A 24,320-nucleotide genomic window follows, 5' to 3' on the forward strand; every position below is an offset into this window, starting at 1 on the left:
GAAATCTTCTTACTTACAACGTGTATCGTACATTATTTTACTGCAGCTGAGATCCGTTGGTTGATTAACATCTTCTTTCGACAATCGGTGTCATACGATGATCAACGATTTATTACGTTCGATTTAATGGTACATAGAGGAAGTGGTCCACGACACGCTATTAGCAAACAAGAAATTCTCGAATTCTCGCTCAGCATTTCAAAAAGGCGCATAAGTCTATGAACCCAATTTGTCGCACAACCCACGTCCGTCGTGGACGAGGATAATTATAGCTTAAAGCAAAAGTCCGACTATCCAAATCAATGATAACAAATAAGTATGGGTTCTATTCCCTTATCTCTTCTCTCTCTGTCTTAATCAATTTTGTCGTGACTCGCTCGGTTTAGTCAATTGTTTTTGTCCGCATCTTCCTCTTTAAATCATGAGATAGACATTGGCCCACCTCAGAAATATATCTTATTTGTTATTCTCTTCCATCAATGCATTTATTCATCCTCGGATTAGAATGATAAACTCGGATTAGGATGATAAACACTCAAATTATGTGCCCCCCAAAAAACATATTTTAACAGACTTAAATTTGCAAAATTTTTCCTTCATTTGATCCACGTTCTTCACCAGATTTTATTGGTAAGTTCTATTTAATGTATGGACTCAAGAGATTGAAAATTCTTGACCTTTTCTTCTTTGTTGGTTAGTGTGAATATAAGATTATTAAGCGTGGGGCAAGTATTTTTTTTAACCTATTTTCTTACGTTAGATCGATTGGTTTGACTTGAGGGTAAGGATTAGTTTGTTTGACTCGAAGTTCGGATAAGTGTTGCATTTGAGATAGCGTAACCCTTCCCCACCGGGAGATTGTCAGATTCCGCCAGCTAAGAGATCTCGATTAGCTACATAATCAATGATTAGTCCGATTAACCTCAGAGCTTTGTTTGTCTTAAATCATTACACTTTCTGCTTCGACTTTGCAAATTTTAGACTATGCCTTCGACCCGATACTACATTCCAACAATAATTCATAAGACAACTCGACGAACAAATTCTTCGCTGTATACTTTTAGCATTGGGAAAAAGGTTGGTGATCGGCCCGACTACGAGCAATGCTCCGAAGAGGAAACTGATCTTCACTAATTATTTTTCTTCCTTTTTCGCGAAATGAACGGACTATTGGAGATGCTCCGATCTCCATTAATAGTATCATTAATGAGAACAAATCCTATGTAGGCACCTGGAGCCCACCTTCACGTGGCGAGACGTTAATTTTAATGTTTTGTAGGCCCCACGGGGGTTATCAACCTCATCATCATTGACGTGTCCCCCTTCCTCTCCTGTCGTAATGTTCAATTTTTCGTGTCTTCTTTTTGAGTGGGGGTGGTGAGGCCCAGCCCAATCTGTGGGCCTTGATTCTGAATGAATAAAGCGAATTGTGGGCCCAAAGAAAGCGATCAGATTGCTTTGTTCTTTCCTAAAAGAAGAAAAAACCAAACGAAGGAAAACCACAAAAACTTGTTAAAGGGATCGATCATTGCACGAGACCAAGAATTCGATTCAAATCGTGAGCAGATCTCCGAACGGGTCGTTCCGACCCGTCCAACTGCGGCTTATCTCGTGCACAAAAATTTCTTGACAGCTAACATCTCGATGGTGCTGTAATGACAAGCTCCTCGGCCTTTTGGAGCTTCTGCTTGCAGGTGATATAGATTACAGAGTAATCATGGCTCAACCCAAATATTCAATAGTGAGGTACATGACCTTTATTATGGTAATGCTTAGAGGAGATTTTCTATTGCTAGCCGGCGCCTCTTCAGCCATAATCGGACAAAAGAAGCTGAACATAACTTTTTTTATAGCTTCGTGTTTGGATCCCGCATCGCATGTCTATTTTATCCCGATGTTTTCAAATTGATGTACTTTTTGTATAGAGAAATAATAAAATCTTACCATGGCTGATTTACTGAATCAATTTACTAATCGATGCATCGGACTGTTATTGATTCTCGAATAGAACCCACTCGTTTATAGTTCCGTTCGCGGTCGGATGTATCGGTTTTCAGCAAGTCTAACGTTATTTCTAGACCGTCCGGTGGGGATAAAAAATGGGGAAGTCCATGGGACCCACATCATCATGCCGTTGCCGGTTGGCGCTCAGGCTCGGGCCCAGCGTCCCTTTCGCCCTTCACAGCGCGGACTTATCGCTGAATCAGGCCCGTTTGTGGGCCCACACCTGATCGGAAAAAGCGTGCACTGAATTTTCATTTTTCATTCTCTTTGATAACGTGTCTATTTATTTATTTGTTTTTTTTTTTAACTTCTATTGCTTCGGTTTGCTAGGGGCGCAAATGATAATCGTTATGTTCTCGAGAGCTATTTCTATTCCCTGAAAAAAGAAAATTAAGCAGAGAAATGCGTTTGACAACGACACAAGATTTATGTTCCTAGAACAAAAATTTGTTTTTTTGTTGTTGTTGTTGTCTGGTTCGTCTTATTATATTCTATTATACAAGCCATGCCGTGTGTGCTATGTGTCATGTACAGGTTGAACGTAAATTCATTCGATAACATCGTAAAATTTCTTCAATTGCCAGCCACCGGGCCTCGGCCGACACACGGCACATAGCACACACAGTGTAGCTTGTATAATAGAATATGATAAGATAGAACCGGACATTGTTTTTCGATGTTTTTATTCTAGAAATAGAAAAGTACAAAATTTTTACTTCTCATTTCTGCTACTAAACGCGTTTCTGTTCAAAACATATTTCCCGAAACATAAAAAAAAAAAATAGAAAAACAAAAATGTTATCATTTCGTGCTCTAAGTCACATGAATCCGAACACAATCATATTGCAAAATATTAACGCAACTTGTATTTTTCTGTTAGCAATAAAAATTTAAGCACGCTAACAAGAAATTAGAAATGCTTTGAAATTTCATTGTACGCGCTCGTATACAATTATGTAATTACTCTTACACGTGCAGCGAAGTTGCTTATTTAATTACGTATGAGGTAGAGGAAATGCTATAAAATGTCAAACGTGTATTTATATGCAAGGGTTGTAGAAAATCCTCTGACCAAAAAAAAAAAAAAAGCACACCGTAAAAAATCCTAAACTATATCCACCGTGCCGTCAATATCCGTGATATCATATTTTTCAAAGGTAAACTGTATCCACCGTGCCATCAATATCCATGATAATAATTTTTTTTTGGTAAAAAATGTGAAATAATTATTAGAATGGCGGTATTCTTCATTAAAAATATCGCATGCAAATTTCTCAAATCATAAAAAATTACAGCTTAGCCGATCACCTTTATTGTTTTTGCCAATACACAAAAAAATACCACCTTTTGGGGCGCTTAATTGAAACGAGTTATAGAATGACGTGATATTCTTTGGATGTTGGCACGCGCATGAGAACACTTTTGGAGTAGGATTTCTGTTTCAAAAGTGCTTATGGAGCAGAAATTCATTTGATATCACAACTTTTGGAGCATAATCCAGTCGATTATGCAACTTCATTTTTCTATTTCTGGAGCATTTTTTTTTTGTTGCTCTAGAAGTAGTTTTAAATACACTTAAAGAAGATTTTTTTTTTTACTTCTTTCCAAAATTAGAAAAATTAACTTCCGGTGAGAAGTTAATTTCTAGAGCAGAAGTGTTGTCATGCGCGTCCTAATTATCCCAATTCACGTACTTTTCAATCTGCATCTATCTTGATTCTTGGATCTCATCTCTCTCTCTCTCTCTCTCTCTCTCTCTAATTATTTTTACAATGAGCATGTACGAACCACTACCCGATTCTGAGTTAGATTATGGCTTTTCTAAATGCATTTTAACTTTTATTATACATAAGACAACTCATCATCAATGAAATTTACCTTTGAAAATAATAATAACAATAAAAACAACAATAGCAGCAGCAGCAACAATAGGGATGATTGCGGATTAGGTAGTTTGCTTTTTTATGATGAGAATTCTTAATGTTAGTCGATTATGCAGTACAACATTTAATAATAACAAATAATTTGATGAGAATTTGCAGACTGGAGAATGAATAACAGTGGATGGGATATTTTTAGTTTAATCAACATTAAAGCATGTAATTGGGATTCGAATGAAGTAGATTAGCACTCATAAATGTTCCAAAATCACATCATCTAACAATCATTGACTGTAACAGCTCATTGGGTTCATGCAACACATTGTTTACATATTCTTGTAGATCCTCGCTGAACGATTACTTGAGGGACGTACTCCGATGTGGTAGCGTCACGTGCTAGAGACAATTCACCTAGTACGACATTGTCTCTAGGGTCCTTGCGGCCATTTGTCCAATCGAAATTAATCTTGTCAAGAAACCATTGAGAGCCGTCGCCGTCAGAGATTGCAGAACCAGTGCAATGCCGTGATTGCCAATCGACATGGGAACCCGAAGAGAGAGAGAGACATTGTTTCCGATGGTTGCATGTTGATGTCCTGGCGAGGTACACCGATGCCGGGGTTGGAGTCGGAAGATTGGTTGAGTTGATGATGTTCTCGGATTCTGGTTGGCATGCTTAGAAAAACTGTAGTGCCTTGCTTTCCGTCACTTTCTTCCTTTTTAAATCGAATTTCAAACAGAACAATCTGCAATTTACATACCAAAGCAAACATCAAGGGGTTAATAAATTTACGGTTTTTTATCAAATAATTTAAATCCAGATATATAAAAAAAAGATAACCGGTTTGGCTTCTCACGATTTTCCTACGTAATGAAACCCTAGGATGCATGGCAATGAATTAACAAAGGTAGAACAAGAGGATTTGACTCACTTCTTGTTTAAGCATGGAGTACTCGTGCATAATCCAAGTTCCTTTGGCCACGTTTTCGCTTTCGGAAGACAAGCCGGGAGATCTTTGAAGCCGCTGGTTTTTGCACCATTCCAGTATCCCAAACCCGCCATTCTTTCCGCTCTAGACTTCTTCATCTTGGGCTTGGTGAAGACGTATAAGCTTTTTTCCGTCTTTTTGTCGAGGAATTTCCATGGTTCCTTCTCATACATATCGAACTCGTGGATGAATTCAGGAAACACCGAATCCCCTCTCACCCTATGCGCAAGATAATAGAAGAAGAGCTGCTCGTCGGACGGACAAAACCGATAACCGATGGAATTGTATCCACCATTCTTCCTCTCCTTTTTTTTTTTCTCTCTCTCAAGAATTATTTGGGACTCTTCAATTATGATAACGATCTTATATAAGCTCTCCGAAAGACTTTCCGTTTTTAGAATAATACATAAATAATGTATTTGCTATCGTAATAATCCAAACAAAAATAAGTGACTAAACACGCGCCGTCCATCCTCGCCCGACCAATACTTACATGATCACCAATTACTTTTGAAGTTACATTCTAGTCATAAATTTGTCCACGTCCCATAACCTTATTTCAAGATATGATAGATATGAAAATAAGATACTAATTACTAACTACTTTTCAATTTAGTAACTGATTTACGGTTTTACCGACTTATTTTTATACTATATGGAATGAATGTGAAAATCTGTCGTCGTCCATAAAGGGGAGGGTGTCGGTTAAAAAGGGAAAAAGAAGAAGAAGGGAAAATAGACTAGGCATAAAAAATTCTGCCAAGAGTTAGAAAACGTTATCAACTTACTAAATATTTTTTTTTCTGGTCAAACTTACTAAAATGTTTTAATTAAAACTGTAATATTTTAATGGCTGAGTGAATGGTAAATTTTACCATTTACTCTTACATAAAAAAAAAAGATCAATCTCTTTCCATCACAAGTCGACCATTCATCTATTTACCAGAAACTACGATTTTTGATGTTAACAAATGCGAATCATAAATCGACAAAGAGATACGTATAAGAAGGCAAATTACCTAGTCAGCAATCAACGAAATTATGTACATGCTATTATTATAAAAATATATAAACCTCCCGCACCGGATAATTTGCGTACCCGACACATATCTATGAAGGCCTAGCATGCATACAATATCATACCGAAAAATACTTCACATCGTTTCAAATGATTACTTCATAAAGGGTGGGGCTATTTCCATCTTCTAGTAACTATGTTCAACTCAATTTTCACTAAGATAAACAAAATGGCCCTCGATGGTTTCTGTATTTGTTGAGTTTCTTTCAATTTAGTTACTTTCTTTTATAGCTTTCTTCAAATTTAAACTTATTGTTGTTTAGAAATTAAAAATTAGTCTCTTATTCATTATTACCTTTATCGTAATTTATTCTTTCTTCGTCCTTTCTACCTTCAGTGCTGACCCTTGCGGTGAATTTGGTATTCGGTTTAGTATCAGAAAAAAGAAATCAAGAAGTCTTTTTTCATATCGAAGAGTTGGTTCCCTTCTACCAATTCACTCGTATACGAAGCATAAAAGAGATAAAAGGATTATTTTAAACACATGTTATTCTTAATTATATCAATTAGATCCAACATAGAAATAGAAAAAAAAAGAGTTTAAAAGGAGGAAACACAAGGTTAACCGACCCAAGGCAACGGCCGCTTGAAAATGAACTGAAAAATATCTTGGTCGTTTGATAAGGAAAATCTAATTTGATTTCTCGCATTGTTGTTTGGCCAAAAATTACTTACATGGACATTAGGCATCTTACGTGGTATGACTAGTGTTAACGTGGATTATTTTTTTGTAAATTTAAAAGAAATTAAATTTTTATTTTTTTTAGTTTAATTTTAATTTATCTTATTCCCTTCTTCCTCCATCGCAATTGGCCGGCGATGGCCAAAAGCGAACCCAGGCTTGCCAGCACGCGTTTGTGGCCGATCGCCAGCCGTCATCGAGGCCTAATGACCAACGGAGGATGAAGCAAGAAAGAAAATAAGAGAAAAGAGCTAATTTTATTTAATGGTCAAGAATGCATTGATGAATGCCATAGTTTAACTTAACAATCATGAAGTGGTGCGTACATGCTTTGTCAAGAAAGTAAAAATTAAAAGAAAATCTTTTGAAATTTCTATGTACGTACAAATATTCAATTTCGTTTATTTTATTGGAGATGGATGTGGCCATGTGGGTATGCAAACGCTAGCCGTTTTTAATCGTTGGAGATGTCGGGGAGAGTATAATGCTCTTTTGAAGTACGATAGATTCTTTGGACCAAAAAATTACGATAGATTCAGAGGATCCGAGGAAAAACAAAGGAGGGCCAACGCTATATGTGAAATATAATATTAGAATGAGGGTGTCCATTAAAAATTACAACTAAGTGTTTTTTTTAGTGAAAATAAAATATTTTTCTAAAAATGATTACTTGTGATCCGTATAAAAATGAACAACGAAAGGATGTTTGGCCAACGCTATAAGAAAATGAAATATTTTCTAAAGTTTTAAAATGCAAATAGGGTTTGGTAAAGTCTATTTTAAAAAACATTTAAAAACCAAGGCTTCGAAATGTTGTTTGGTGAAAAAATTTGTAAAATATTTTTTTTTTGAAAAAAAAAAAGGGCGGCCGGCGGTGGCGGCAAGAAAGGTGAAAATTAAAATAATAAAAGATTGTTTGTGTTGCATATAAAAATGAATGAATGAAAAGTATTTTCAATGTCGATGATAATATCTTAAATATACATTATTGTTGATAATAAAAAACTTTTTTCATTAATTAATTACTTTATGAGATATATTGATCGCTTTTAGGAAAATATTTTCTAAATCATACTATTATTGGACGATTGTCGTCTCAACATATTTGTTGTTCAATCTGCATCTATCTTGATTCTTGAATCTAGTCTCTCTTACCATCTTTATTTATTTAGATTTGGATAAGCATGTAGCCACCACTTCATGACTATTAAGTCGAGTTAGGGCTTTCCATAATGCATTTTAACTTGTTGTATACATAAAAAAAAAAAAAAATAGCTCATCATATATAATTTGATAGTGTTCATATAATGTTGATGATTGCTGACTAGGACTACGTAGAATGGAGAACTAACGACATTTAAGCATGTAAATGGGATTAGGATTGGACGAAAAATATTGGTTATTTATGAATGTGGCAAAATCACATCATCTTAGGTTCATCAATTCCAAGGGACAATCCAGTAATACAATGCGTTGCTTGGATATTCTTATAGATCCTCGTTGAGTGGTCGCTCCCTTGTTGGAGGTGAGCCACCTAGTATGACACCGTCCGTCTTTAGGGTCCTCATAAACTTTGGTCTAATCAAAACTAATGGCTTTAAGTATCCATTGACAGCCATCACCATCATCGGTATCCTCTTCCATGATTGTGGATGCAAGTAAATTTGCAATTCCGTTGGATGTTGCATTGTCCGTGAAGGTTTGCTCCATTGGCCTTCTTCCTCCGCCGACGGAATCCTTAGCACCCGGCATGGTATGTGTAGAGATTGCTAAGCACGGGCGAGATGCCAAAGCCAAGACGTCCTCCTTTGAACCCGTGCAATACAATCGTTGCCGCTTAACGTGAGGACCGAGACACATCGTCTTCGACGGTTCCATGCCAATGTCTTGGTGAGGCGCATCGATTTTGTTGATGAAGTGGGAAGAATTCTTAAGTCCACGATTTTCTCCGATTTTGATCGGCATGCCGATAACTAGCGTCTTACCTTGTTTTCCATCGCTTTTTTCCTTTTTAAATATGATTTTGCACAGAACAATCTGCAAGTTACGGATCAAAGAAAACCCTAAGGCGTTAAAACATTCATGACGTCTCATCAAATAAAGTCATGTAGAATATAACCTAAGTTGATTACATGAATGCATTGTGATTAACGTGGCTTTCAAAGAACGAGAAAAAGAAAAAGACAACTCGTTGGCTTTCAAGATTTTTTTTTTTTCACATAATGAAACCCTAAATTAGCATAATGAACTCTAGAATATTTATCGTCAAATAATCGGAAAAGAACCAACAACTTTCCAAGGTTTATTAGAGAGACACTCACATAATTCAAAGTCTATGATCTCTTCTTGTGAAAAATTAATTGAAAAACCTAATTAAGATCGACGAACATGGCAATAAATTAACAAAGCCCGAACAAGAGAATTCGACTCACTTCTTGGTTTGGCATGGAGTACTCGTGCATAATCCAAGATCCTTTGCCGGTGTTTTGGCTATCGGAAGAGGAGCTATCTTTCACTTTAAAGTTGAAGTGTCTCTTGTGACCAAGGACATCGCCATGGCAATTTTTGATGTCGGTGGTTTTCACCCCCTTCCAGCATCCCAAACCCGCCGTTCTTTCCACTCTAGACTTCTTCATCTTAAGCTTGGTGAAGACGTACAAGCTTTTCTCCGCGTTCTCGTCGTAGAATTCCCACGGCTCCTTCTCATACACGTCGAACTCGCGGATGAATTCGGGAAACACCGAATCCCCTCTCACCCTGCGCGCTAGGCAATAGAAGAGTTGTTCCTCGGACGGACAAAATCGATATCCGATGGGAAGCGCATCCGCCATTCTTCCACTCTTCTCTTTACGTCTCTCTCAAGAACTATTTGAGACTCTTCAATTCGTAATAACGATCTTATATAACTCTCTACGCTTTCCTTTTAGCCGGGGAAATTGTACATTTATAATAGAGATAAGCATGAAAAAATAAGCATGAAAAAATAGTTATAAACTCTACGAGTGTGCTAACCCAAATCCTTTGCAGCAACATCGGATCAAATCCGAATGATTCCAACATACGTGAAAACAATCTTTAGGGCAATCCTTAGGCTTTAAGTTATTAATTTTACCGTTTAATCAAGCGGTGTGGTTCAAGGAGATGTTGTGTTTTCAATATATATCCCCAAACTTGTGCGTGGATTGATTATCCCCACCGTTGATCCACGCGGCCCATCTGCCTCGAGCACCGCTCGACCGTCCGCCCCATCCACTAACTTACAATTCAATTAACTAACTGATTTACCGGCTTTGATTTGAACCCGCGAATCTGGAGAGTCCAGCTGGTGCCCGAAGAAAAGGCCCATGCCCAACCCTAAGAGTCCAGCCCACTTGCTGTGTCCGGCAAGAGAGTTCAAATTCTTCGCTCATTGTGAATTTTCAACTACGCCCTCGGAAGCTGACGGCAATTCTCTCTAGCGGTCCGAAACAAATGGAGGGTAAATCCGTAAAATCGCGATCACATATCCCCCCCACTTTCCCTCGATTTGTTTCGCATCCCACGCTTCCCTTTCTCCATCAATTCGAAATCCCGAATCCGTTTACGGCAATTTTTCGCGAAGAAAAATCTCCAGAAGAGCACACTAAGATATGGTGAGAATTTTTTGTTAATCTGTAGATGCGTCTCTGTTGATCTCCAGATCTTAGGTGTTCGAATTCGTGATGTAGCTGGCGCTAGGGTTTTTATTTTGAATTCTCTCCCTTGTTCTCGATCCGTGAATCGCTTTGCTCAGCTCGCTTTGTGTGGAGGTGAGAAATGGTGTTTTTCTTTAGCTCGGGGGTGCGATTGTCAGTCAGAATTTCGGTTTCTTGTGGCCGCATTGTGCGTGCGATGCCTGATTTAATCGTGATCGAGCAGCTAGTGCTGCTTGGGAAGGCATGGAACAAAAGGCGGACGAGCGTGAGCTTCCTTCTAGGTTTTCTGAGGCTGGATGGAAGTGGTGTGGAAATGGTTTAGTCGGAGGGCGTTGTTTAGTTGAGCTTGGAATTTCAATTTGTGTGTCTGGTTATGCGTGGTACTGGTGGGTTTAGTTTTTCTGGAGAAGAAATCTCTTCGATTATTGTCATGCTTGGTCTAGTGTTCCGCTTTGGAGGGCTTCTGCTAGTGAGGTCCTAGCTCTAGGAAGCTGGTTGCATCAGGGTAGTCAGATCTGTATGTAATTTGCATATTTTGTCTTGGATAGCATCTGTGAAGGGTAGTTTCAAATTGGAGCTTCTGCAATTAGTCAAGTTAGGTGGTTCCAGTGACTTGCCAATCTGCTGGTTGGCAGTGATTTATCTTAGTTTTTTCCATTTCAGTGGACAGGTAACATAGTTTTATGTTTTGCTGCATCAATAAGATGTCATGTGGTGAGTGGGTGGAAAATGTTGATGGTGGAATGTACCTAGTTAATTTTCTTTAGGAGATTGGCTTGCAATGTGTATTGTCAAGGGGAAGAATTATTCATTTAATGAATGGAGTTACGCTGGTTAGTTCCTGCTTGGAAATGGCAAGCTTCTTCATGAGCATGTGATGAACCATTTTTCTTCTTTCTCTCCAATAGATTTACATTTTATCTTTGAGGTGCAAGTAATGTTCTTGCACTTTTAACCATTCTTGTCTCCTATTTTTGCAGGACGGGCATGACTCAGAAAAGCAGAGCACTGCTGATATGACAGCTTTTGTAAGTTCTCAAGGCTTAGATTTCTTTACAGATTTGAAAGAACTCTATTGGGTTAGCTCTGTCTGGTCAAAAGATTTGTATGAACTCTTGATTAGCTAGTGTTAGTGATGGTATCTTGGGCATCTCAGGCATAATTAAATAAGTTGGATGATGACAAATATTTGGTAATGATTAGGTCATGCATCTTCTTTCATCTAACAAAGCAAATTTACGATGATAAAAATCTTATTGGCTCTATTTTACAGTACTGCAACAAGAGCTTTTATCTAATGTGGCTATTCATTTCAATTTCTAGGAAGACAGAGAAGAAACCTTTCATTTTGTGCATAGAGTTTTTTGTGCTGCCTGATGGAAGTTAGCTCCCATTTCTGAATCCTTTGCTAAATAATTGTGTTTCTTTTATAGGTGCAAAATCTTCTTCAGCAGATGGTAAGTTTGTTCTATGCATGGTGGGGATGTTTTCTGTGGTTACCCTTTCAGAACGTCTAACAATATTGCTTATTTGTGTCCAATTGCAGCAATCAAGGTTCCAGACTATGTCAGATTCCATCATTACAAAGAATATCCTTTCCTTACATTGCATGTGACCTGCATTTCAAATGCATAGTATCTTTAAATGACTTATACTGATTTATGTTTTCTGGGCATACAAGGACTGTGATCAGACATATGAATGACTTTGTTATCTACACTCTTTGGCTTGGATATTATGGGAGGAGGAGAGTAACTGAAGATAGTAGGTCTTGGTGAGGGTTGGTCAGCATTAGGCCTTGCCCTTCTCCCTAGCTTTGCTGCTAACATCCACTCACATTCGTAGCAATAGCATAATGCTGAGGCTTGCTAGAGTAGTGCATGTGTGTCCGGTACAATTTATCTTGATGAAAATTTACAAGTCGATAGGAATGCGGATTCTCTTTGAAATTGCATAAGGAAAGTAGGTTCCACTCTCTTTTCTATTTTTTGTCATTTTTTTTACCTCTGACAAGTAAGACAGAGTTTTATGCTTCCATTTAAATGTCACGATCTCTTGTTTTCTTTGACCACGATGCACTTGATGAGATGGGCACCCGAATCGATGAACTTGAGCAGAGCATCAACGATCTTAAAAATGAGATGGGGATAGAGGGCTCTCCATCTCCTGCCCCTTCCAAGCAGAAGTCAGCTGAAGATTCAGCTTGAAACAGTTCAATGAGCATATGGTTGAAGGATGTGGTGTTCTTGGGGTTTTTTTTTGGAATTCGTACGACTGAGAGTATGATAATACCTCTTTTTGTGTCTTTCTTTCTTTCCTGTGGCTTTATGTTTCCTTTTTTCATCAGACTGTCGCTTTTTGTTGAGCTGAGACCTTTTATGACGTCCTCATGTCTTACAATCACAGTTTCTGATGTATTAATTTAGAAGCATATAGAAGTTGAAATCCTTTTTAGATCCTCATTCTATTTGGTTCTGTTGCATGATCAATGTTGCGTTAGGATGCATATCACCTAACAAGATAGGATAAAATAACACGTGAAGAGTGGGGATGGTGCTGCTGATGAAAAAACAGTATAATAGCTGAATCTCCGTAGTTGAGTGGATCTTGGTGGCATTGTGCGTGGACGATGTATAAAACATTGAGGTGCATGGTATATGTAAATCCAGCAGTGCTCTAGATGCTGATGGTGTTTGGTAGTACTTTCACTGAATGTGTGGGGGAAGGGCAGATTTTTTGCTAATTCTGACTGAGAGTTCGAATCATGTCAGTGTTCGACCGTGGCATTGTTAATACCGTATTACAGCCATGGGTCATTGCACTGTAGACCACGCAATGTTTGTATCCATGGTTTGATAACCCTCCAAACTGTGAGCTGGTACAGATGGACTCTTGAGAATGTGATAACCAGAACGGAAGATTCAGCTTCTCCATCGCATCTGTGAGTTATGTGCTAGTGGCATGGCGGCTTTCTAATGAGACTTGGAGATCCAAGCTGTCTCAAGTCGCAAATAGAGTTGCAAATAAAGTCTAGATTCAGTTTGAGATTGTAAGATTTGTCGACACCTAAAGAAATTTGCCGAGTGTTCGTGGGAATTAGGAGCATTGCATTTCACCAGTAATTAGGCATCTTTTTTGTCAATAAACCAAGAGTTGACTTATTCCTTTTCAGGTTTGAGCAAAAAAGTCTAACTCTGGATCAAAAATTAGAAAAATGTGGAGAGATTCTATATATCTGTCAATTTAACATAGGCATGTAGAATTAGGCGTTTAGATTTCAAATGTTCATGAAATTGGCCCATGGGTGACTTTTTGGTCACACCGATGAATTTGATCTTTGACCGAAAAGATTATAATTTCATTGGTTTCTAAACTTCTTTTTTAGACATTTGATTTAGGGTAAGTGACATTTTGAGATCTCAGACCTGATTAAAAAGCTTCAACCTATGAAATCAATCTATCATTCATAATATTTTATTGAGCGCCAAAGGATTTGAGTTATTTAAACTCATACCTCTTAAGATCGTGTCACTTGACGTGACCACACAAAACCCTAAAAAAGAATAAAGCCCATTCATTTTCCCATTTTGGAGGGGTAAGTGACGGCACAAGAAGAGGACGAAAATTCCCCTCTTTGAGGAGTTGTTCAATGACTGTGGCTGATTAGTAAAAGCGAATGACATTGATGCTCAATGGAGGAGATTGATGGAGGTCGCAGGCAGACGGTAGCTAAGTAAAACGAGACGATCGGTCTGGTATTTTCCAGGTGGCTCCATGGATGTTCAAAGCGAGTTTCAGGCTAGGGCCTAGATTAGATTTTGATGGGTTTGGGTTTAATTTGATTCTAATAGATTGGGGCTTTAGTTGGTTTTGTCTTCCAGAATGGGCTTGGATATGTTCACATTCAAAGTTGGGCTTGTGAGATTTTTCAATTGAAAGAGGCTTAAACTCAATTTGAACTTAACTCATGGGGGTTGCTGTCATTGTGTTTAATAACAAGGATGTCCATATTTTTTGTTCTGCATTTCATTGAATTGAGGTCCTTTTTCTACTTTTTTTTTTTTTTGTCGTCTTTGTACTCATGCATGGACATCGTTTAGTGACTCAGGGTCAAAAAATGGACAAAGACCGTGTCAATCACTTAGGCAACAGACTGATCAAGTTAGGAAACCGAAAGGGCAATAATTAGACAATTAGTGTGATCAGTTCTCCGATCCTAAATCTATGATTGATGAGTATACTCCCACGCGTCATTTGGTTTCTAGTTGGCCTCAATAGGATAGTGAAAACTCCTCTTATAGACTTCTCATAGTGTTAATCGGATTAAAATAAATATTTCAATGCGTGCAAAATAAGGATTTGGGAGCACCTGTGTCGATTGAGGACTTTTGGTCCCAACTCGACATTGCTTCTAAATCTGTCTTCCCCCATCATGCCCACATCAGGAGGGTCACCACAAGATTGAGAAATGGAATCCGCAGGCATCTCCTATTTGGCAATCGCTCAAACTTTTGTGATATAACGCGAAAGCTAATCAGATCTTGCAATTAAATCAATGCAAAATCACCAGAGACATAAAACGAGGAACAACAAAAAACACTAGAGAATTACTTGGTTCGGTTTGAGCATCGCTACTTATTCCACGAGGAGAGCCATAAACAAATAATCTACTAATCAATCGAAGAATCACAGAGTTATAATCACTCACATCTCTCACACCTAGATTAAGTCATAAGCGAACTCACAAATGTTCTCTCACAGTTTCTCACAAGAAACTCACATAAGAGAAATTTTGGTACTCTTCTTATTTGCTTTGTGTTATATTTATTCAAACTAGGAAACATGTTTGGGCAAACCTATTGAAATCATGAAACTTGTTCAAACTAGACACATATTGTCGACACAAACGATTAAATTTGCTTGAGATGAGCTGTAAATCCCATGCAAAATGCAGACCCAGGTAAGCAAGAAAACAAGATGAACTGTGATTCCGTGAGCAACAAACACATGAAAACATACGTACGTGCACATGTACGAATAAGGACAGTCCATCAAAACTTCCGACAAAAGGTGAAGTTTTGGACGACTCCATAAATGCTGCAGGCTCAGAAGGCCGACAACCTCGAGAACCGGATTCATCAGCCCCGGCAACGAGTGATCCGGCTGCATCCCCGTGAGTAAGGATTCGACGGAGCTCCAGCCCGGCAGTTGTAGTACGATGCGCCGCGTCGCGAGCACGGCACCGAGTTCCTCCTCAGCGCCCCGTAGCTTATGTACTGCCTCATCGCTAGAATGCGCCTTTCGCTCTCGCTCTCGCCCTCACTCTCTGTCTCCTCCCCTAGAACTCTGCACTCGCCGATCCAGTCGCCTGGACACTCTGATCTCCCCATGAAGAAGCTCGCCTGGTGGAGATCGGCATAGTCGGAGGCACACGAGATGGTCACGAGGAATGCGAGGATCGCGAGTAGGGTGAGGAAGACATCGAAACGCTTCGAGGTATTGTCCATCGTCGTCGTTGTGCTTGTCTCGAAATTGTTCGATCAGTTCAGGCTTGGAGGTAACGGGGGATGCTTTTGTATGTGGCAAGCAGCACTTGCTTAGAGCGTTGATTTACATGATTGCCACTTGACCTTTTCTTTTTATTGGTCTTTAAGTCTTAACCGTACCGTTGCTTTTTTTTCCATTTAGTACAAAAATTAGACGAGCATTCTTCTTGGGAAATGTTTTTGCTGATCGTTGATCCACACACCATCACTGCGTATTTTGCATAAAACACTCATTAATTGAAAAATCGTGAGGTCAGAAATAATGATAGCATCGTCAAACCGTCAGAGTAGCGTTTCCATTCTTCTTTGCATTTCCTTCCGCTTGTATGTTTACTTTGTGGTCAAATCGATATGTATACAAGGTAAAAGTACAATAAGATGCACATGATCATGTTAAACTTTTTTTAATTGACTCCTTGGGTTAGCGTTTATTGCGATTTTCTTTTTAATCCCGCGTTGAATTTGAAGTTCGCTTGTCCACAGCTCACATGGTACTCTTTCCTTCCCCGACATGAATATCATGACTTATATCAGAAATACAATACTAAAGATGCAAGCTTTTTTGAAATATTTTGTGTCGCTTGATTATGAGGTTTGTCCGCTTTTTATATGCATGCGATTTCTCTTTCCATATACTAGATTAACCTTTTGAGCTGGGTTTACTAATGCGGTATTGGAGACGGGTTTTGTCTTGATTTATACCGCGCGTTTGTTTTACACCACTGAGGAATTTTCACTTAGACTCCTTGCGAATTAGGATTAAGTAACAAGAGTGCTGTCTTGGAATCCTTTATGCGTTCTTTATTTAACTTAATTGATCTGAATAATTACTAATTAGGCAGCTTTGCTTGGTCTTAAAGAAAGGTAAATTGACCTTCTCCTGTGGTTTTTTTTTTTTTTTTATTGTCATAGTTGTCGTTTCTTTTGTGCGAATGATTATCTATTGAGACTCGAGAGAACAATGCGCATCAGCATGCTTTGAAAAAAGTGGATGCTTCCTTCATCATTTGGAGGTTCAACGAAGGTGGCTGTCGAATTTAATTGGATCTCATCAAGTGTGTCTTAGTAAATATGTATCTAGCCACGAGGCAAGCTTTACATGATTATTGGACCATGTTGGTCTTTCATCATAAGCACAACATCGTTCACGATCTATGCTTACCCACAAATTTCTATTTCGAACCAAAAAAAGAAAACGCATAAGAGAATGGAAATTTCAAAATTATTTGAGACGACATGCCGGCCTTATCGAGACATAAAGTGCAATTTTGCCACGGTGTCCACGAATTAAAAATTAGCAAAAAAATTACAAACCTATTACACTCCCGCCAATTCAGCCATACAACTTTTAATTGTGCCAATTGAGTCTTAAATATTTTTATATTTTGTCAATTACGTCCATCCAACCAATCTTGACCGGAGACCGCCAATGTGGACACCGGCTGTCCTACGTGGCACGGCCGACGCCAACGTAGTAAAAATTTAATGATATTTTAGTTTTTTCTTTACTTTATTTTTTTTCCCTAAGCCTTTTTTTTTACATTTTTGAATCACCAAAAGAAGTCTCGTGTCCTGATTGTCGTTGAAAATGTTGGAGACCCCTTGACCACATGATTATGTCGGGGACAAAGTCATTAGCATAATTTTAACGTGAGGACTAAGTTTAGTTCTTGAAAGCGTAAAGCTTGAATGAGTGCTTCCCCATTATAAGTTTGTTGGGCGGAACGTTGGATGACATTATAATTGTAGTATATATTTAGGCTTTGTTTGTTTCGCAAAAAATAAATAATTTAGAAAATATATATATATATATATTTAAAATGATCTATTGTATCGATTGAAATAATCAGTTAATGAGAAATGTTTTTACTATCGAGTGTAATTTATATCTCAATTTTTTCTTGAACGATAAAAATATTTTTTTGTTCATTCAGTTTTGTACACGATATAAGCGGTTATGTTTAGGAAACGAAATTTTAAATTATGTACTCTACGTGAAGCAAACTAAGCCTGGCCTCATGAACCATCCTAAATGTAATAACCAAAATTCTCATCCAAGAGGAGATTTGGTTAAGGGTGTCAACGGGCCGGGTCTCGACCTGCCCCTAGCCCGCCCGAAACCGAACAGGTCGGGTCGGGTCGGGTCGGGTCGGGTTAGGTCTTTTTTTTTTTTTTTGAATCAAAATCACTTCACATGTCCGTCGAATAAAAGAATATAAAAATAAAAATGAAAATAAGATAAATTAAAAAGAAAAAGTGGGTGAAAAAAAAAAAAACCGGGAGCCGGGCCGGCCCGATCCTACCAGTACCAAGCCGGCCCTAAAGGCCCAAAAATTAGGATGAATTTTCGGGCCGGGTCGGGTAGGGTCGGACTGGCGGGGGCTTTTTGACACCCTTAGATTTGGTTGTCCATATAGAAACAGCACTTTGACGACTCGGTAGTCTTGTTCTCATCCCGGCTTCCCCAGGGACGTGTGTTCGAAATACGTTGTGAGAGAGCCTCTAGCCGGCTTAGCTCTCGAGTGTCGTTACTTCGTGTGGAGAGAGTCACGAATTGCCGATACGTATGTAGGGTTTTGATGACGGGCTCGTTAACTCACGATCATGGGCTCTCCGATGGTGCTAAATAGTTATATCTCTACCTGAATATTTCATTACAAGAGTGGGAATCTTATGGCCCAAACAGGGGTCATTTTGTCGTGAGTTACGCCTTCCAACAACAAAATTTTTGCCCAAAAAATACATGATAGGCCATGACTTATATTGAAACAGGCGACTCTAGTAAAACGATTGAAGAGATATGCCCTTATCATCCAGAATTGCCATGCTCCGTTCGAATTTGACTCGAGAGAAATTGGACTTCTTCATTTGCTGTGACTTCAACATAGGAAAAAGAGTGCCATCTTGAAAAAATTCAAAATATTTTTTTCGAATTTATTATTTACTTTGTTTCCTCTTCTTCTTCCTCCTCAAGCCGGCCGCCACGCGACCATCGACCAAAGGGGCGAGGGCCGGTGAAGCTCACCCCGGTTGGACTAGCGAGGGCGAGCCTTGCCATCCCTTCCCCGGCGACGGTGAGGTAGAGGGAGGGAGTGTGAGGCTGACCTTGCCCAGCCGTCCAGATCCGGAGAAGTACACCCTCACCCGGCCTTGGCGAGGTCGTGCCTCGCCCTCCCTCCATCCTCCTTGCCGTCGTTGGGAAAGGGACGGTGAGACTCGCCCTTCGTCGGCCCGGCAAGGGCAAGCTTCGTCGGCCCTCGCCCCTCTAGCTAGTCATCGAGCTCAACGGCCGATTTGAGGAGGAAGAAGAAAAGAATAAAAAAAAAAAAATAAAAATAAATGAAAAAAATAAATTCAAAATTTTTTTTATTAAAATCATATTAAAAATTGGCCAAGTCGGTGTCGATGATGTCACGTATGCAATTTTGGCCAAAATTGGTTGCAAGTACTAAATTGGCTTAAATGCAAAAGGTTTAGGACTGACTTGGTGCGAATGAAAAATGTTTAGACTAAATTTGGAAAAAAAAAAGATTTAGTACCGAATTGACACAACCGCAATAAGTTTAAAACTTTTTTTTGTAATTTTTCCAAAATTCTATCGCATCGACACCAACTGAACTATGATAAAGGACGACATAAAAGATCGACCATTAAGAAAATATTTGAGATGGAGATGTGGGGGTGAATGATGCCAGAGAACACTATTTCCAATATTTCGATTTTATCATATTTTACATTATGATTAATTTTAGGAGATTGTGTTAGAATTTTTGGGGAGATATTGTCAAAAAAGTCATAAACCTTTTGTACTTTTGTCAATTCAATCCTAAACATTGTAAGTTTACCAATTCAATCTTTTCAGCCAAAATTAGCTAGAAATTGATGATGTTGCAACCGGTGCTGACGTGGCATTGCGGGCGCTAACGTGGCCAATTGAAAAAATATTTTAACATTTTTTCAATTTTTTCATTAATTTTTTCTTTTTTTTTTTTCTATTTTCTGGTCTATTGTTTTTTAGGACCAGGCCCTTCCCCAAACCATTGCAGCCTTGCCCGAAGCCAGCCTCACCAGGTGCGGGAGAGGCAGCCTTGCCTCGATCTAGGCAAGAGAGGCAACTTTGCCCAAATCCGGGCGTGGCCGGCCTCGCCCGCGGCCGTGTTGGCTTCACCCAATTCTAGGCGAGGCCATCATGGCTCTCACTTGTTGTCGGTGAGGGCTAGGAGACCCTCAACTAGCAGCTTGCGAGGGCCCAGCGAACCTCGCGGGCAGCTACTAAAAAACAAAAGGCCAGAAAATAGGAAAAAAAAGATAAAAAAATATCAAAATAATGTTAAGAACTAGCCACGTTAGCGTTGGTAGTGCCACGTCAATGATTTCCGATTAATTTTGGCCGAAAGGATTGAATTAGCACAATTGCAAAATGTTTAGTATTGAATTAATAAACTTAAAATGTTTGTGACTGAATTGATAAAATTACAAAATATTTAAGACTTTTTTTTTTTTTACAATTTTCTCAAATTTCTACTGCTATTAACCCTATCTTTACGAGTTATTGGATTAGCTTAAGACATACGTGTTAGCCTATTTTTATCTACTCGTGTCTTTATCTTTGGGATTTTAGGTTAGACACTGTCAAATAGGTAGTCGATTTTTATTAGTGTTAACTTATGATTAATTATGGTCTTGGGCATACGGTTGCCACGTCTGACCTTCACCATTATTCTTCGGAAATACATTTAGAGCATTTCTTGTCGAATTTCGTTGTGCGCTTGTTTGCGAATAATTTATTCACGTTTATACCGTCTTTACTGTGTCGGTCTGGTGTCAAGGACGTGGACATTTTCAATCTTCTGACATTCAGTCTTTACACATGTGTTTTTTTTTTTGGTAGAACAGTCTTTACACATGTTACGTGTGCGCAATTGCTACTTGTAACCCAGCAAATAAGGTCGTTTCTAGTGGCTAGCTCATTTGTCAATATTTCCTAACACGATGCTTATATTCTATTTGTTTCACGAAAAATGAATAATATAAAAATGATCACTTGTATCACTTAAAAATAATTTGTTAATAAAAAATATTTTTATTATCGATAATAATTTATGTCAAAATATTTTCATGGATAGTGAAAAAAAAAGTTAATCCATTTTCATAAAAGATATAAGGTGATCATTTTTTGAAAAATATTATCCAAATTATCTATTTTCGGCGAAATAAAAAGAGGGTTAATTTTGCCTTGTTATTAGCCATGGTTCATATTTTTTTCAGCCCTCCTATCTATCGTATGTGCATGAGAGGCCGAAGGGTCACCTGCCTTTCTTATGATTCTTACTCAAAAGAGTTAGCCGATTCCATATTATTGGAAAAACGAAAAAACCCGTACTTCGACATAAAGTTGTAATGTCATTACAAGATACTTTTGATTGAATCAAAGTAGTCTTTTATCCCTCGATCTTTGGGCGCGCATCGTGTTTTGACAAAATCGTAGCAATTGAAGTGGGATTTCTCGACTTGTGCTTATAATTGATGATGATGTGAGATTCCGTGATCGACTGTCATTTGTATTTTAATCCTATGATGGATCCATCTTTGTGGATTGGACGAGTTTTCGTATGCTGTACTAAGTTAATTCACTTTTCAGATTTACTTATTTCACTTGCTTTGTAAGATTTGCATCTTTATTTTGAAGTTATGTACCTCTCTTTCATATGAAATGAGAATTTTCTTTCCGACAAAAAAAAGAAGGGAAGTTTTGTCCCCATTTTCTAGGTCTAGCTAGAAGCAAGAAATGCAAGCTTTCTTGTTTCTGATATTGAGATTCGTAATACTATGTTCTATTTGGCTCTCGGCAAGGCTCGGGGACCTGATGGATTCAATGTTGAATTCTTCAAAGCCACTCAGTATATTGTTGGCCCGTCGGTGATCTTGGCTATTAAGGATTTCTTTGATTCTGGTTTTCTACTTCGGAAGACTAATGTAATGCTACCATTCATTCCATGATGCCTAAAATCCCTAATGCTACCGCCATGATTGATTTTAAGCCTATTGCTTGTTGCAATACCATCTACAAATGTATTACAAAGATTATGACTAATAGACTTGCTTGTGTTCTTCCTGCTCTAATTAGCCCTCCTCATAATGCAATTATTAAATGTTGTCGTATTAGCGACAACATCCTTCTTGCTTAGGAACTTCTTTGTGGGTCTCACCATAATCCTTACTTGCCTAAGTGTGCCATCAAAATTGATTTCCAAAAGACCTATGATATCGTGGATTGAGAGTTTTTGGAGCTGGTTCTACAAGTATTTGGGTTCCCCATTGTGCTTACTAAGCTCATTATGAATTGTATTAGCACTCCAAAGTTTTCTATTTCTATTAATGGGGAACTTCATGATTTTTTCTCTAGTGGAAGAGGTATTCGACAAGGAGATCCTATGTCATCCTATCTCTTTACCCTTGTTATGGATATATTCACGGGCATCCTTAATGTATAGACTTAGCAGTCGGGCTTCAAATTTTTCTGGAGGTGCAAAGCTACTCAACTCTCATTTATTCATTGCATACGATGTTCTTCTTTTTGCTAAGGCAAATCTAGCGTCCATCTTTCTATTGAAGGTTGGACTCGATAAATTTTTTGATTGGTTTGGATGTAGGCTTGATGTGACCAAGAGTGAGATTTTCTTCTCGGGGGCTTAAAGGAACTTCGGGGCCAACTCCTCTCTACTCTCGGGTTCCAAGAAGGCACCTTGCCGGTCCAGTATCTTGGAGTTCCCATTATTACATCGAGACTTAGCAAGGTAGAGTGTAATTCTTTGGTGAACTCAATCACCGTTAGAGCACAATCTTGGTCTCAACGGTTTCTCTCTTTCGTCGGTCGCCCGCAACTCATCAAATCAGTCATTCATGCTATCCATGTTTTTTGGGCTAGTGTGTTTATTCTTCCCAAATCTGCGCTATCCCGTATTGAGCAAATCCTCATGCAGTTTCTCTAGAAAGGTCCCAACCTTGGCGTAGGCAGTGCTAAAGTTTCTTGGGATGATGTTTGCCTTCCCAAGGAGGAAGGGGGTCTTGGCATCCGTAGACTTATTGATTGCAATCGGGCGGCTATGCTCAAGCATATTTAGATCTTCTTTAGCGATAAGGAATCCTTATGGTGTAAATGGGTTCACACAACTTTTCTGAAGAACAAGAATTTTGGATCGCCACTAAACCGACTTTTGTTCTTAGGCTTGGAAGAAAATTCTTAATCTCCTCTCGGATTTTCAACATCTCTTTCGTTGGTGGATTGGCAATGGTTGTACCGTTTCTTTATGGTTCGACTCCTAGCACCAAAGAGAGCCTCTCAACAAGCTTTTCTACGATACGGATATTTATCGCTCCGGTATATCTCGGAAGGCTACGGTGTCTGAGTTTCTCTCCATAGCTTCCCACCCTTCTCAAGTAATGATCACCATTACCTCTTGGTCAGAGCCTCTTCCGTCTCTTGCTCTCGACAGTAGTGATAGTCTTTTATGGCTTGGGCATCCCTCATGAATCTTTTCTATTGTTGTTGCTTGGGACCTCATCCGTTGAAGGGGCAGGTTGTGCCTTGGCATTCCTTCATTTGGGATCGTTTTATCGCTCCTCGACACTCCTTTCACCTTTGGCTTATCACTCTTAATAGGCTGCCAACTCAGGTTTTATTGCTCACTACCATAGAATTCCGGATGTTGCGTGTGCTTTTTGTGGTTGTAGGCCAAACTCTATTGACACCTCTTCTTTGGATGCCGCACCACTGGTGCCCTTGCTTTATTCTGGGCAGCCTAATGCAATCTTGCTTGGTAAAATCGTTGTTGGTGTGATAATCTCTTCTAGGCTATGCAGCAAATCAACATTTCTATCATATCATTGCTCGATTCTCCTTCGATGCATTGTGTCACAAAATTTGGACAGAAAGAAATCACATTCTATTTCGAAATCAAACTCACTTCATGCCGGCTCCTAAGAAGCACCTCGAGAAGGTTGTCGGGGACAAGGCCTTGTTGTTTAAACATGTCGACGACACCCCTAGAAACTAGAGAATGCAAGCAAGCTAGGGCATCACTCCGTCGGTCTTTGATTGAGTCTCGATTGTTTTTCGGACTTGTTTGTTTTTGCTTTTAGGCCGCCTATTTTGACCTCTTGTTCTGCTTGTGTATTCTCTCTTTGGGCTAGTCCTCTCCTAGTTTTTCATTTGTATTCTCGTATTCTCGCCCATGACACCCTTGCACCCATAGTGACATCTCCTGGAGTCACTACGAGTGCAAGGCTTCCCCTTGTGGTGTCAAGTTTCGTTTTGTAATCTGCGCTTTGATTGGTTAATATATATCTTACCTTACAAAAAAAAAAAGGAAAAGAAATGCAAGCCATATATTTGTAAATTGATTTTAATAGAACAAGGGGCGTCGTAGTAATTTGTTCCCTAAGTCTAACAAATTCAACTGTTTTT

The 24,320-nt window shown here is 38.8% G+C and overlaps 3 protein-coding genes across 3 annotated transcripts; 1 reads left to right on the forward strand and 2 right to left on the reverse strand.

Annotated features, from left to right (window-relative positions):
- Positions 1–8,211: 8,211 nt before the first annotated feature.
- Positions 8,212–9,464, reverse strand: LOC115752017 (NAC domain-containing protein 19-like). The gene is made up of 2 exons (XM_030690040.2): positions 9,066–9,464; positions 8,212–8,670 (listed from the first exon to the last, which is right to left on the reverse strand). Exons 1-2 carry the CDS (start codon positions 9,462–9,464, stop codon positions 8,212–8,214), a joined length of 858 nt encoding a protein of 285 aa, XP_030545900.2.
- Positions 9,465–10,125: 661 nt separating this feature from the next.
- On the forward strand, positions 10,126–12,769 carry LOC115752067 (heat shock factor-binding protein). Its single transcript, XM_030690118.2, has 5 exons — positions 10,126–10,265; positions 11,288–11,335; positions 11,741–11,764; positions 11,854–11,896; positions 12,387–12,769. Exons 1-5 carry the CDS (start codon positions 10,263–10,265, stop codon positions 12,512–12,514), a joined length of 246 nt encoding a protein of 81 aa, XP_030545978.1. The 5' UTR covers positions 10,126–10,262; the 3' UTR covers positions 12,515–12,769.
- Positions 12,770–15,168: 2,399 nt separating this feature from the next.
- On the reverse strand, positions 15,169–24,015 carry LOC115752040 (protein RALF-like 22). Its single transcript, XM_030690069.2, has 2 exons — positions 24,011–24,015; positions 15,169–15,827 (listed from the first exon to the last, which is right to left on the reverse strand). Exon 2 carries the CDS (start codon positions 15,812–15,814, stop codon positions 15,446–15,448), a length of 369 nt encoding a protein of 122 aa, XP_030545929.2. The 5' UTR covers positions 15,815–15,827; positions 24,011–24,015; the 3' UTR covers positions 15,169–15,445.
- Positions 24,016–24,320: the final 305 nt, after the last annotated feature.

The sequence above is a fragment of the Rhodamnia argentea genome, chromosome 7 (assembly GCF_020921035.1).
Source record: "Rhodamnia argentea isolate NSW1041297 chromosome 7, ASM2092103v1, whole genome shotgun sequence".
NCBI lineage: Eukaryota > Viridiplantae > Streptophyta > Magnoliopsida > Myrtales > Myrtaceae > Rhodamnia > Rhodamnia argentea.